The 14,989-nt window shown below is 28.4% G+C and overlaps 1 protein-coding gene across 7 annotated transcripts in view; it reads right to left on the bottom strand.

Moving 5' to 3' along the window:
* LOC135140373 (copper-transporting ATPase 1) overlaps positions 1 to 14,989 on the bottom strand; it is a 45,911-nt gene that overhangs the window by 18,533 nt on the left and 12,389 nt on the right. For all 7 annotated transcript variants that reach the window (XM_064070867.1, XM_064070869.1, XM_064070872.1 and 4 more), the window contains 2 exons: positions 5,090 to 5,508; positions 3,735 to 5,038 (listed from right to left, as the gene is read on the bottom strand). In XM_064070867.1, coding sequence (XP_063926937.1) covers positions 3,735 to 5,038; positions 5,090 to 5,508 — 1,723 coding nt within the window. The remainder of the gene's footprint in view (positions 1 to 3,734; positions 5,039 to 5,089; positions 5,509 to 14,989) is intronic.

Raw genomic sequence — 14,989 nt, 5'->3', positions numbered from 1 at the left:
AAAATTGAAATGTTGAAAAATTGAGAAATCAAAAACTTGAAAAAATCGAGAAATAGAGAAATTGTAAAATTCTAAAAATCCTGAAACCGAGATGTAGATAATTCGAAAAATTGAAGTATTAAAAATTAAACAATTGGGAAATGAGAGAATTTAAAAAAAATGAAAAACTGTAAAATCAAAATGAAAAATTGAAGAACCGAAAAACTGAAAAATCGAGAAATCGAAAAATCCAAAAACCGAAAATTAAAAAATAAAAAATAAATTAAAAATTTTAAAAATCAAAAAATTGAAAAATCGAAAAGTTGAAAAATAGAAAAATATGAAAAAAAAAATTAAAAACTGAAGAAACGAAAAACTCAAAAATTGAAAAACTAAAAAATTCCAAAGTTGAAATCTCGAAAAACTGGGAAATCGAAACATTGAAAATTGGAAGATCGAGAACTCGAAAAGCCGAAAGTCAAAAAATCGAAAAACCGAGAAATCAGGACCGAAATATTGAAATCGAAAACAAAAATTTCAAAAAAAGAAAAATTGAGATATTGAAAAATTGAAAAGTCAAAGATTTTAAAAATCGAAAAATTGTAAAACCGAAAAATCGAGCAATCGAAACTTCAAAAAAATCGAAAAATCTACAATCAAAAAATTAAAAAATTGAAAAATTGAAAACCCCGAAATTCAGCAATCGAAACTTCAAAAAATTCGAAGAATATACAATTAAAAAAAGCGAAAAATTGAAAACTGAAAAATTGAGAATTGAAAAATTGAAAATTGAAAAACTGAAAAACTTGAAATTGAAAAATTTAAATTAAAAAATTGAAAATTTAAAAAGTGAAAGAAATTGAAAAGTTAAAAATTGAAAAACTGATACTTGAAGAATTGAAAATTAGAAAATTGAAAACTGAAAACTTAAAAATTGAAAAATCCTAAAATCAAAATTTTTAAAAACGAAAAATTTAAAAGCCCGAAAATTCAGCAATTGAAACATCAAAAAATTGAAGAATATACAATTAAAAAAGCGAAAAATTGAAAACTGAAAAACTGAAAAATTGAGAATTGAAAAATTGAAAATTGAAAAATTGAATTCAAAAAGTGAAAATTAAAAATCGAAGAATAAAAAATTTTTAAAACCGAAAAATTGAAAAACTCGAAATTCTGCAATCGAAAGTTCAGAAAATTCGAGAATATACAATTAAAAAAAGCGAAAAATTGAAAACTGAAAAACTGAAAAATTGAGAACTGAAAAATTGAAAATTGAAAAATTGAAAAACTTAAAATTGAAAAATTTAAAATTAAAAAATTGAAAATTGAAAAAGTGAAAAAAATTGAATCGAAGTTAAAAATTTAAAAACTGAAACTTGAAGAATTGAAAATTGAAAAAATTGATACTTGAAGAATTGAAAATTAGAAAATTGAAAACTGAAAACTTAAAAATTGAAAAATCCTAAAATAGAAAATTTTTAAAATCGAAAAATTTAAAAGCCCAAAAATTTAGCAACCGAATAATCAAAAAATCGAAGAACGAAAAAAATCAAAAAATCAAAAAAAATGAAAAATTGAAAATTGAAAAACTGAAAAATTGAGAACTGAAAAATTGAAAATTGAAAAATTGAAAATTGAAAAATTGAATTCAAAAATTGAAAATGGGAAAATTGAAAACTGAAAATTTAAAAATTGAAAATTAAAAATCGAAGAATCAAAAATTTTTAAAACCGAAAAATTGAAAAACTCGAAATTCTGCAATCGAAAGTTCAAAAAATTCGAGAATATACAATTAAAAAAAGCGAAAAATTGAAAACTGAAATACTGAAAAATTGAGAATTGAAAAATTGAAAAACTTAAAATTGACGAATTGAAAATTGAAAAAATTAATACTTGAAGAATTCAAAATTCGAAAATTGAAAACTGAAAACTTAAAAATTGAAAAATCCTAAAACCAAATAAAAAATATTTGGTTTTAGGATTTTTCAATTTTTAAGTTTTCAGTCGAAAAATTTAAAAGCCCGAAAATTCGGCAATCGAAGCAGCAAAAAATTGAAGAATATACAATTAAAAAAGCGAAAAATTGAAAACTGAAAACTTAAAAATTAAAAAATCCTAAAATCAAAAATTTAAAAGCCCGAACATTCAGCAATCGAAACACCAAAACATCGAAGAACGAAAAAAATCAAAAAATCAAAAAAATGAAAAATTGAAAACTGAAAAACTGAAAAATTGAGAACTGAAAAATTGAAAACTGAAAAATGAAAAGTTGAAAATTGAAAAATTGAAAATTGCAAATTGAAAAATTGAATTCAAAAATTGAAAACGGGAAAATTGAACACTGAATATTTAAAAATTGAAAATCGAAAAATCAAAATTTTTTAAAACAGAAAAATTGAAAAACCCGAAAATTCAGCAATGGAAACATCAAAAAATCGAAGAATATGCAATTAAAAAAAGCGAAAAATTCAAGACTGAAAAACTGAAAAATTTAGAATGGAAAAATTGAAAATTGAAAAATTGAGGATTGAAAAATTGAAAAACTTAAAATTGAAAAATTTAAAATTAAAAAATTGAAAATTGAAGAATTGAAAATTAGAAAATTGAAAACTTAAAAATTAAAAAATCCTAAAATCAAAAATTTTTTAAATTGAAAAATTTAAAAGCCCGAAAATTCAGCAATTGAAACACCAAAAAATCGAAAAACGAAAAAAATCAAAAAATCAAAAAAATGAAAAATTGAAAACTGAAAAATTAAAAATTGAAAAATCGAAAATGGAAAAATTAAAATCTCGAAAAATTTAAAAACCACGCTTTGAAAATTTCCCAAAATTGAAATGTTTAAAATTGAGAATTCGAAAACTTCAAAAATCTAAAAATCGAAAAACTGAAGAATTTTAAAAATCAAAAAACCGAGAAATTTAAAAACATAAATCCCAAAACTGAACTGAAGGATGAATTATCGAAAACTGAAAATTGAAAAATCAAACAATCTAGAAGTCGAGAAATCTGTAATTTATTGGATTAAAAAATTAAGATATACAAAAATTGAAAATCGAAAAATCGGAATATCAAAAAATTGAAAAATTCAAGAATTCAAAAATCTAAAATTCAAAAGTCGAAACATCGAAAACCCGAGAAATCAAAAATTTTATATTTAAAAATACTGAAAAATTGAAAATCAAGAAACCGGGAGATTAAAAAATCAAAAAATAAAAAAATTCAAAATTTAAAAATCGAAAAACCCAAATTTTAAAAAATTGTGCAACCGAGAAGTCGAAAAATCGAAAGATCGAGAAATCGGAAGTTGAAAAATTGAAGGATCGAAATATGTATCGAAAAATCCCAAAACTGAAACGACGAAAAATCAAAAAATCGGAAAATCGAAAAATGTAAAATTTAAGAAAACCAAAAATTGAAAAAGCGAAAAACTTAAGAAAACAAAAATCGAAGAACAACTTAAAAAATGGAAAATTTGAACAAACTCAAAACGAAAACATCGGAAAAATAAGAAATCGAAAAATAAAAAATCGAGAAATCGAAAATTTGAAAAATTGTTATTACAGAATTTTGATTTTTTTTTCAAAAATGTCGCCATACAAGATCAAATTCAACACGGATTTATAAACCACAAGTTGAGCACTAGCTTACTTTTAACCACAAGTTACCGTAGTTTATAAAAAAATTCTAATAATTTTCTTGTCTAATAAAAATTGACACAGACGACCGACAGACAAACAGACAGACAGACCTACCTGTAACACTTTTCCATCCACCGGCACCTTGGCCCCGGGCACGACCTTCAGCACGTCCCCCCTCTGCACCAAATCCACGTGCACCAACGTCTCGCTGGCGACCTCCCCCTTCGGCCCCAACTTAACCAAAACCGCGTCCGTCGCCTTCAGCGACAGCAACTTCGACAGCGCCTCCGACGTCTTCCCTTTGGCGATGTGCTCCAACCACCTCCCCAGACTGATAAACACCAGCAACATCGGCGGCGTGTCGAAGAACGTCTGCGGCGAGGTCTTCTGCTTGAGCGCCATGGCCACGACCACCACGATCAAGCTATACGTGTACGAGATCGACGTGGCCATCGCTATCAGCACGTCCATGTTGGTAGTCCTGTGCTTCAGCGCTTTGTACGCCTGGACGAAGAAGTGGCGCCCGCCGAGGAGTAAAACCGGCGTCGACAGCACCCACATGATCAAGTTCTCCAGCGACAGTCCAGGCACCACGCAGCACATGTCTTCGTGCGACATATGTCCGGTGGACATAAGGGTCATGAAGTACAACATGGCGATCATGCAGGGTCCGCCGAACCCCAAGGAGAAGAAAAACGCCGCTTTCCACCTGCGGATTTCCTCTTTTTGCTCCAGGTACTCGTTGCCGTGCTCCCGGTCGAAGAGTCTAGCTTGGAAGCCCATTTTGTTGATGGCTTCGATGATGTCCCTCGCGCCTGTGACCTCGGGGTCGAACTTGAACTTGCCCCGTTTCGTCGGAAGCGCCACTTTCGCCATCAGGACTCCCTGCACTTTGGCGACGTTGGTTTCGATTTTGTGGACGCAGCTCGAGCACGTCATCCCCGAGATCTCCAGGTCGACGACGGACTCGCCGGCGCCGGATTGCTGGAGCACGGAGGCGGGGAAGCCCAGCTCGGTGACGGAGGCGGCGATCTCGTTGGGGGAGATCAGCGACGGGTCGTACTGGATCTCGGCGCGCGCCGCCAACAGCGACACCAGGATCTTGTGGCACCCGGGGAGCTTCTGCACGTGCTTCTCGATGGCGGCGACGCAGCTGCCGCACGTCATCCCCTTGACGTGCAGCTGGCACTTCTCCACGTTGATGTCGTCGTGCGAGGCGGGCGGGGCTTGGCGGCGCGCGGGCGTGGCTTCGGCCGGCCGCCCGTCGACGGTCTTCACGTGCGACTCGAAGCCCATGTCGTCGACCTGCTCGACGACTTGGGCGGGGCTGATCAGGGCGGGGTCGTAGCGGACCACGCCCTCTTTATCCGAAAGCGAGACGGACACTGACGTTACGCCCTTTTGTGTGGATAGCATACCTACAAGACACAAATAAACAAATAAAGACACACGAATTCAAGTAAGCACACCTTCTATGCTCTGGACGCACGATTTGCACGTCATCCCCTCGATGTGTATTCGACACTCTCGGCTGGCCCCGCCCCCGGGTGCCGCCAGCGCCGCCTCGAAGCCCATGTCGTCGATGAAGTCGCATATCTGCGCAGGCGTCAGCTGTCGCGTGTCGTAGTGAACCAAAGCCGCCTTCTCCTGGAGGCTGACCTTGATGCTGTAAACGCCCGGTTTCCGGCTGAGGTTGTCCTCTATGCTGCGGACGCAACTCTGGCACGTCATTCCCAGGACTGTAATTTTGACGGTTTCATCTTCGGCGATTGTTATCACCGTGGGTTCGTTGGGGTTGTAGTCACCTGTGGGGGCTAGTAAGGAGACGGCTTCGCTTTCGGTTTTTTCGTCGATGAGGGGCTCGAAGCCGAGGGATTGGGTGGCGTCCCTGTGGTTGCAAAAGAGAGGCTTTTTAATTTTTCGATTTACAACCAACAGTTGTAAACAACGGAGGGTGTACCCTCTTATTATTACGTGATTATGTGAAAATTGTTGTTGTTTGTTTTTTTACTTCTGATAACGCTTTTGATTACAAAACGTGGACATGATATCGCTGATATCAGTACAGACGGCAGGTGAATATCTAAATTAAACATCGACCTGCTCGAGCACTTTTCACATAATCAAGTACGTTGTCTGCGATCCCGTCTGTTTCGTTTTATTTGGATCAATTTGAATATTAAATTGTGCAACTTGTTGCTGTGTACTGAAACTATTTGCTAAAATTAGACTGCTCCGCCTCCTCACTGCGGGTTTCCATAATCCATAAACACTTAAATATTTCTCGATTTTTCAAGCTTTGATTTCTCAATTTTTCAATTTCAATTTACATAGACAGATAGACAGATAGATAGATAAAGTTTATTGCACAAGAGTACAAAAGGTTAGATAAAAGTGCATCCTGATAGATTGACTAACCGAAGAATTAGATAGATGATGATTTATATTAAAATTTCGACTCTTCAATTTTTCGATCTCCCAATTTCCGGATGAACTAAATTTTTGTTTTCCCCATTTTCCTCGACTGTTCAGTTTCTCAATTCTTCGATATTTCAATTTTTAGATTTTCGGTTTTTTAATTTAGATTTTTCAATTTTTCGAATTTTTAAATCTTAAGATTTTTGAGATGTTGATGTTTCCATTCCTCCATCTTCCGATTTTTCGACTTCCCGATTTTAGTTTTTCGATTTTAAAAATTTTTGATTTTGCAACTTCTCGAATTTTTTAATTTTCTGTTTTTTGATGATTTTTTGAATTTTTCAAGTTTCCAATTTCTCGATTACTTGATTTTTTTGACTTTTCCCTTTCTCGATTTTTCGACTTTTCAGTGTTTCGATTGTTCAGTTTTTCATTTCTTCGATTTTCCAATTTTTCAATTTTCACTTTTTTGACTTCTCAATTTTTCGATGTTTTGGGATTTTTCAATTTTTCGGTTTTTCAATTTTTTAAATTTCAGATTTGTCAATTTTTGGATATTTTAATTTTCCAATTTTTAAATTTTTGACGATTTTAAATTTTCAATTTTTCGGTTAATTAATTGTTTGTTCTTCCCACTTCCTGATTTCTCGACTTTTCAATGCTTCGATTGTCCGGTTTCTCAATTCTTCGATTTTTTTGATGTTTCGATTTCCCGATTTTTTAATTTTTCGATTTCGATTTTTCAATTTTTCGAATTTTTAAACCTTAGTGTATTCAGGTTTTCATTTCTCCGTCTTCCAATTTTTCGACTTCCCGGTGTCAGTTTTTTTGGTTTTTCAATTTTTCGATGTTTAAAATTTTTGATGTTTCAACTTTTTGAATTTTAGATTTGTCGATTTTTCAATTTTTCCAATTTTTAAATATTACTCACATTTTTGTTGTTTCGATTTCTCGGTCTCTCGAGTTCTCGGTTTTTCAATTTTTCGATGTTTAAAATTTTAGATGTTTGAATTTTCAATTTTTTGGTATTTAAATTTACCGGTTTTTCAGTTTTTCGATTTTTGAGATTTGAGATTTTCCGATTTTTGAATATTTTGAAATTTCGATGATTCGATTTTCGATTTTTGGGTTTTTCGATGTTTCAATTTTTGAATTTCCCAATTTTTCGTCTTTTCAGTTTTGAAATATTTTAATTTCTCGATTTTTCAGTTCTTTGATTCTTCTATTTTCCCATTTTTCAATGTTTGCGATTTTATGAGTACATATTTAGATTTTTCAGTTTTTCAATTACATGTTCGATGTTTGAAATTTTTGATTTTCCGATTTTTCAATGTTTCAATTTTTAACTTTTCGATTTTGTAATATTTCGATTTCTTAATTTTTCAACTTCTCGATTTTTCCATTTCCGATTTCTCGATTTTTTGATGTTTTAATTTTTGAATATTTATAAATTTCGATGTATCGATTTTCCGATTTTTGGGATTTTCGATTTTCCAATTTTTCGATGTTTCGATTTTTCAATTTTTCGTCCTTTCAGTTTTAAAATATTTTAATTCTTCGATTTTTCAGTTTTTTTGGGTATTCAATTTTCCCATTTTTCAATTTTTTACTTTTCGATTTTGGCCTCTTTCGATTACTTATTTTTTCGATTTTTCGACTTCTCGACTTTCCGGTTCGGTTTTTGAATTCTTCGATGTTTCAATTTTTCGATTTTCAGTTTTTTGATTTTTGGATTTTGCGAATTTTTCATTTTTCAATTTCTCAATTACTCGATATTCCAGTTTTGATATTTTGCATTATTTGGATTTTTAATTTTTATAGATTTCCCAATTTTTCACGATATCAGTTTTGAAATATTTTAAATTTTCATTTTTTTTAGTTTTTTGATTTTTCAATTTTTAACTTTTCGATTTTTCAATTTTGGCCTCCTTCTAGTTTCAGTTTTTTGATTTTTGAATTATTCCATTTTTATTATCTTTCAATTTCTCAATTACTCGATATTTCAGTTTTGGAATTTCGCAATATTTCGATTCTTCAATTATGTACTCGATTTTTCGACTTTTTAGATTTTTATATTTTTCGACTTTTTGATGTTTCGATTTCTGGATTTTTCAATTTTTAGATATTTTAAATCTTAGATTTTTCGATTCGTCAATTGTTTGACATTTAAAACTTTTATTTTTCAGTTTTTCGGTTTTTAAATTTTCCAATTTTTCTGTTTTTCGATTAATCAATTTTTCGATGTTTTTGGATGTTCCGATTTTTCAATTTTTGGATTTTCCAATTTTTCGTCATTTCACTTTTGAAATTTTTTAATTTCTTAATTTTCAGTTTTTTAATTCTTCAATTTTCCCATTTTTCAATTTTTGCGATTTTTTAAATTTTGGTTTTTCAATTTCTCGGTTTTTCAATTTCTCATTTTTTTCCATATTTTTCATTCTTCAATTTCTCCATTTTTCAATCTTTCAATTCTCTAATTTTTTTGGTATTTTAATTTTTCAATTTTTTAAATATTTTAAGTTTCTCGATCAATCGATTTTCCTATTTCTCGATTTCTCGACTTCTCAATGTTTCAATTGTTCAGTTTTTCATTTCTTCGATTTTTCAGTGTTTCTTCAATTTTGCAATTCCCCGATTTTTGCATTTTTCAGATCTTCGATTTTTCAATTTTTTATATTTTTAAAATGTTGGGTTTTTCGGGTTTTTGATGTTTCGATTTCTCGATCTTTCGATTTTTTGATTTCTCGGTTTCAATTTTTCATGATTAAAATTTTCGATTTTCCGTTTTTTCAATTTTTCAATTTTTAACTTTTCGATTTTATCCTCTTTCGATTTCTGAATTTTTCGATTTTTCGGCTTCTTTTCCATTTCTCGATTTCTCGATCTTTTGATGTTTTAGTCTTGGAATGTTTGAATATTTCGATTTTTCGAAATTCTGATTAATTTGACATTTCAGTTTTGAATTTTTTTAATTTCTCTATTTTTTAGTTTTTTGATTATATTCAATTTTCCCATTTTTCAATTTTTGCGACTTATAAATTTTGGATTTTCGATTTTTTGGTTTTTCGATTTTTCAATTTTTTTTAGATTTTTGATTCTGTAATTTTTTGGTACTTTAATTTGTGTATTTTTTAAATTTCTCGATTTTTCAATGTTTCGATTGTTCGGTTTTTCATTTCTTCGAATTTCCAATTTTTCGATTTTTTAGTTTTTCTTTAATTTGTCAATTTTTCGATGTTCAGTTTTTTATTTTTAAATTTTTTCCATGTTATTATTTTTAATTTCTCAATTACTCGAGATTTCAGTTTTGGGATTTTGCAATACACATTCTTTAATTATTCGATTTTTGGATTTTTCAATTTTTCGATACTTTAAATCTTAGATTTTTCAGATTTCTGTTTCGATTTCTTGAACTCTCAACTTCTAGGTTTTAGATTTTTCGGTTTTTCAACTTTTTGATGTCTAAAACTTCTGATTTTTCAATTTTTCGATATTAAAAATTTTTGAATTTCCGATTTTTTTATTTTTAGTTTTTCGATTTTTCAATTTTTCAATTGCTAACTTTTTGATTTTGCTCTACTTCGATTCTCAAATTTTCGATTTTGCGACTTCTCGACTTTTCCATTTCTCGATATTTTGACTTTTCAATTTCTCGATGTTATATTTTGAATATTTCGATGTTTCAATTTTCGATTTCTCGATTTTCCAATTTTTGAATTTCCCAATTTTTCCTCATTTCACTTTTGAAATTTTTTAATCTCTCGATTTTCAGTTTTTTGATTCTTCAATTTTCCCATTTTTCAATTTTTGTGACTTTTTAAATTTTGGATTTTCGATTTCTCGATTTTTCTTTTTTTTATTATTGAACTTTCAAATTTTCGATATTTTTAATTGTTCAATATCTCAATTTTGATTTTTCAATTTTTGATTTTTTAGTTTTGCTTTAATTTTTCAATTTTTTGATATTTCAGTTTTGGGATTTTGTATATTTCGATTTCCCGATTTTTCGCGTTTTAAATTTTAGATTTTAAATTTTTTTGATGTTTCGATTTCTCGATTATTGGATTTTTTATATCTTCGATTTTTCAATTTTTTGTATTTTTAAATCTTAGGGTTTTCAAGTTTTTGACGTTTTGATTCCTCGATCTTTCGACTACTCGGTTTCAGATTTTTCGGTTTTTCAATTTTTCGATGATCAAAATTTTTAGCTTCGCGATTTTTGGATTTTTAACTTTTCGATTTTATCCTATTTGAATTTCAAAATTTTTCGATTTTTCGGCTTCTGGATTTTTCCATTTCTCGATTTATCAATCTTTTGATGATGCAATTTCTCGATGCTTTAGTTTTTGAATATTTTGAATATTTCGATTTTTCTATTTCTCATTCGTTTCAGTTTCAAAATTTTTTAATTACTTTATTTTTCAGTTTTTTGAATATTCAATTTTTGCGACATAAATTTTGGATTTTCGATATCTTGCTTTTCCTATTTTTTAATTTTTTTTTAGATTTTTGAACTCGTCAATTTTTCGGTATTTTTGATTTTTCAATTTCTCGATTTTTCAATTTTTCGATTCTTTAATTTTTTGGTATTTTAATTTTTCAATTTTTTAAATTTCTCGATTCTTCGAATTTTCAATTTTTTGATTTTCAGTTTTTCTTCAATTTTTCGATTTACAGTTTTTTGATTTTTAAATTTTTCCATGTTATTATTTTTTTTTTTTTTTCTCAACTACTCGATATTTCAGTTTTGGGATTTGCAATGTTTCGATTCTTCTATTATGCGATTTTTCGATTTTTTACTTTTTACATTTTTATATTTTTCGATTTTTGATGTTTCGACCTTTTGATTTTTCAATTTCTCCATGTTTCTGTTTTTTAGTATTTTGAATATTTCTCGAGTTTCCGATTTTTCGATTTGTCAATTTTTGGATGTTCCGATTTTTCAATTTTTGAAATTTTTTAATTTCTCGATTTTCAGTCTTTTGACTCTTCAATTTTATCATTTTTCAATTTTTGCGACTTTTTAAATTTTGGATTTTCGATTTTTCGATTGTTTTTTTTTTGATTCTTCAACCTTCAATTTTTCGATATTTTTAATTGTTCAATTTCTCGATTTTTCAATTTTTCGATTTTTTAGTTTTCCTTCAATTTTTCGATATTTCAGTTTTGGGATTTCCCGATTTTTCGCGTTTTAAATTTCAGATTTTAAATTTTTTTGATGTTTCAATTTTTCGATTATTGGATTTTTTATATCTTCGATTTTTCAATTTTTTTGTACTTTTAAATCTTAGGGTTTTCAAGTTTTTGACGTTTTGATCGATCTTTCGACTACTCGGTTTCAGATTTTTCGGTTTTTCAATTTTTCGATGATCAAAATTTTTGATTTTTCAATTTTTCGGTTTTTAGATTTTCCGTTTTTTTAATTTTTCAATTTTCAGCTTCGCGATTTTTCGATTTTTAACTTTTACTTTTATCCTATCTCGGTTTCAAAATTTTTCGATTTTTCAGCTTCTGGATTTTTCCATTTCTCGATTTCTCAATCTTTTGATGATGCAATTTCTCGATGCTTTAGTTTTTGAATATTTTGAATATTTCTATTTTTGGAATTTTCGATTTCTCATTCATTTCAGTTTCAAAATTTTTTAAATACTTTATTCTTCAGTTTTTTGATTATTCAATTTTTTTTCCCATCTTCAATTTTTGCGAGTTATAAATTTTGAATTTTCAATTTCTTGCTTTTCCGATTTTTCAATTCTTTTTTAGATTTTTCGGTATTTTTAATTCAATTTCTCGATTTTTAATTTTTCGATTCTTTAATTTTTTGGTATTTTTAAGTTCTCAATTTTTTAAATTCCTCGATTCTTCGAATTTTCAATGTTTTGATTTTCAGTTTTTCTTCAATTTTTCGATTTTCAGTTTTTTGATTTTTAAATTTTTCCATGTTATTTTTTTTTTTTTTCTCAGTTATCCGATATTTCAGTTTTGGGATTTGAAATATTTCTATTCTTCTATTATGCGATTTTTCGATTTTTATATTTTTCGATTTTTTGATGCTTCGACCTTTTGATTTTTCAATTTCTCAATGTTTCTGTTTATTAGCATTTTGAATTTTCTCGATTTTCCGATTTTTCGATTTGTCAATTTTTGGATGTTCCGATTTTTCAATTTTTGAAATTTTTTAATTTCCCGATTTTTAGTCTTTTGAATCTTCAATTTTCCCATTTTTCAATTTTTGCGATTTTTTAAATTTTGGATTTTCCATTTCTAGATTTTTTTAGATTTTTGAACTCTTCAATTTTTCCATATTTTTGATTCTTCAATTTCTCCATTTTTCAACTTTTCAATTCTTTAATTTTTTGGTACTTTCATGTTTCAGTTTTTTTAAATTCCCATTTCTCAATTTCTTCACTTCAATGTTTCAATTGTTCAGTTTTTCATTTCTCAGATTTTTCAATTTTTCTTTGATTTTTCGGTTTTCACCTTTCCGATTTTTCGACTACTCAACTTTTCCATTTCTCGATTTCTCCATCTTTTGGTGTTTCAGTTTTTGAATATTTTGAAAATATTTCAATGTTTCGATTTTCAATTTCTCGATTTTCCGATTTTTCGATTTGCCACTTTTCCAATTTATGGATGTCCCGATTCTTCAATTTTTGGATTTGCGATTTCTCGATTTTTCATTTTTTTTACATTTTTGAACTCTTCAATTTTTCGATATTGTTGATTCTTCAATTTCTCAATTTTTCAATGTTTCGATTCTTTAATTTTTTAGTATTTTATTTTTCAATTTTTTAAATTTCTGGATTAATTGATTTTTCCAATTCTCGATTTCTCTATTTTTCAATGTTTCGATTTCTGCAATGTTCAATTTTTCGATATTTTAAATCCTAGACTTTTCAAGTTTCGGATGTTTCGATTTTTCGGTTTTTCAACTTCTCGGTTTTAGATTTCTCGGTTTTACGATTTTTTGATGTTTAAAACTTTTGATTTTTGACAATTTTTCGAATATTTTAATTTCAGATTTTGCAGGTTTTTCGATTTCTCGATCTTTAGATTTTGGACTTCTCGGTTTTAGATTTTTCGGGTTTTCAATTTTTCGATATTCAAAATTTTTGATTTTCCGATTTTTTTAATTTTTCGATTTTTCGACTTTTCCATTTTTCAATTTCTCGATCTTTTTTGATTTTCCAATTTCTATATTTTGAATATTTCGAATTCCAATTTTTGGATGTTCCGAATTTTCAATTTTTGGATTTCCCAATTTTTCATTTTAATTTTGAAATTTTTTAATTTCTCTATTTTAAGTTTTTTGATTCTTCAATTTTCCCATTTTTCAATTTTTGTGATTTAAATTTTGGATTTTCGATTTTTCAATTTTTTTAGATTTTTGAATTTTTCAATTTTTCGGTATTTTTGATTCTTCATTTTCGAATTCTTTAATTTTTTGGTATTTTAATTTTTCAATTTTTTAAATTTCTCGATTTCTCGATTTTTCAATGTTTCGTTTTTCAGTTTTTCTTAAATTTTGAAATTTTTCGATTTTTGAATTTTTCCATTTTATTATTTTTCAATTTCTCAATTACTAGATATTTCAGTTTTGGGATTTAGAATATTTCGGTTCTTCAATTATTCGATTTTTCGACTTTCTACTTTTTAGATTTTTATAATTTTCGATATTTTAAAATTTAGATTTTTCAGGTTTCTGATGTTTTGATTTTTCGATCTTTCAACTTCTCGGTTTTAGATTTTCCGGGTTTTTCAGTTTTTAAATTTTCCGATTTTTCAGTTTTTCGAATATTTAAATTTCAGATTTTGCAGGTCTTTCCATTTCTCGATCTTTCAATTTTTCGACTTCTCGGTTTTAGATTTTTCGGTTTTTCAATTTTTAATTTCTCCATTTTCCGATTTTCCAATTCTTGGATGTTCCGAATTTTCAATTTTTGGATTTTCAGTTTTTTGATTTTTCAATTTGCAAATTTTTAAATTTTGGATTTTCGATTTCTCGATTTCTCAATTTTGTTTAGATTTTTGAACTCTTAAATTTTTCGATATTTTTAATTCTTCAATTTCTCCACTTTTCAATCTTTCAATTCTTTAATTTTTTGGTATTTTAATTTTTTTAATATTTTAAGTTTCTCGATCAATTGATTTTTCCATTTCTTGATATCTCGAGTTTTCAATGTTTCAATTGTACAGTTTTTCATTTCTTCGATATTTCAGTTTTTCTTCATTTTTTCAATTCCTCGCTTTTTGCATTTTTCAAATCTTCAGTTTTTGAATATTTTGATGTTCCGATTTTTTTATTTTGCAATTTTTCGATGTTTCGATTTTTCAATTCTTCGATTTCCCAATATTTATTAGTCATTTCAGTTTTAAAATATTTGAATTTCTCGATTTTTTAAATTTTAGATTTCGATTTCCCGATTTTTCCATTTTTCAGTTCTTCGATATCTTTATTTTTCGAATTTCTAAATTTTTTTCATTATTTTTTCACATCAAGATTTTTGGAAAAAAAAATAAAAACCGTATAGCAACACTTCAACATTTAACTTTGAACTAGTAAAACCGAATGCTCTGGAACCTTACAAACGTTTCAAAGTAATCAGAAAATTGTTCATCAAAATTCTAATAACAAAAAAATTCTGTTCGTCTATAAAACAAACTAGTTTTAGACAGAGTATTCGCAAAAAAATATATACCGCTAAAAATTTCACGTACGTCTGTCTTGACTACGATTATGGTTTAAATATTTCAGTTAATCCTGACATGGAAACTTGAAGTTACTCGACGACCTTTATTACGCCAAAACTACCAGTTTCTAACATAATAATCGACACAATAGCGTTAATTCAAAGCCATTTTTTCCAATCATTGTTCACCTTTGTTAAAAACATTATTATTTAAATAAATCGTACTACTAACAAACATTTAATATAACAGAGACCTTCAAA

Source organism: Zophobas morio, unplaced genomic scaffold (genome assembly GCF_036711695.1).
Source record: "Zophobas morio isolate AGI-343-1 ecotype UQ-CSIRO unplaced genomic scaffold, CSIRO_AGI_Zmor_V1 ptg000040l, whole genome shotgun sequence".
NCBI lineage: Eukaryota > Metazoa > Arthropoda > Insecta > Coleoptera > Tenebrionidae > Zophobas > Zophobas morio.
Note: the sequence above shows the minus strand (reverse complement) of the source record. Positions and strands in the feature narration are given on the sequence as shown.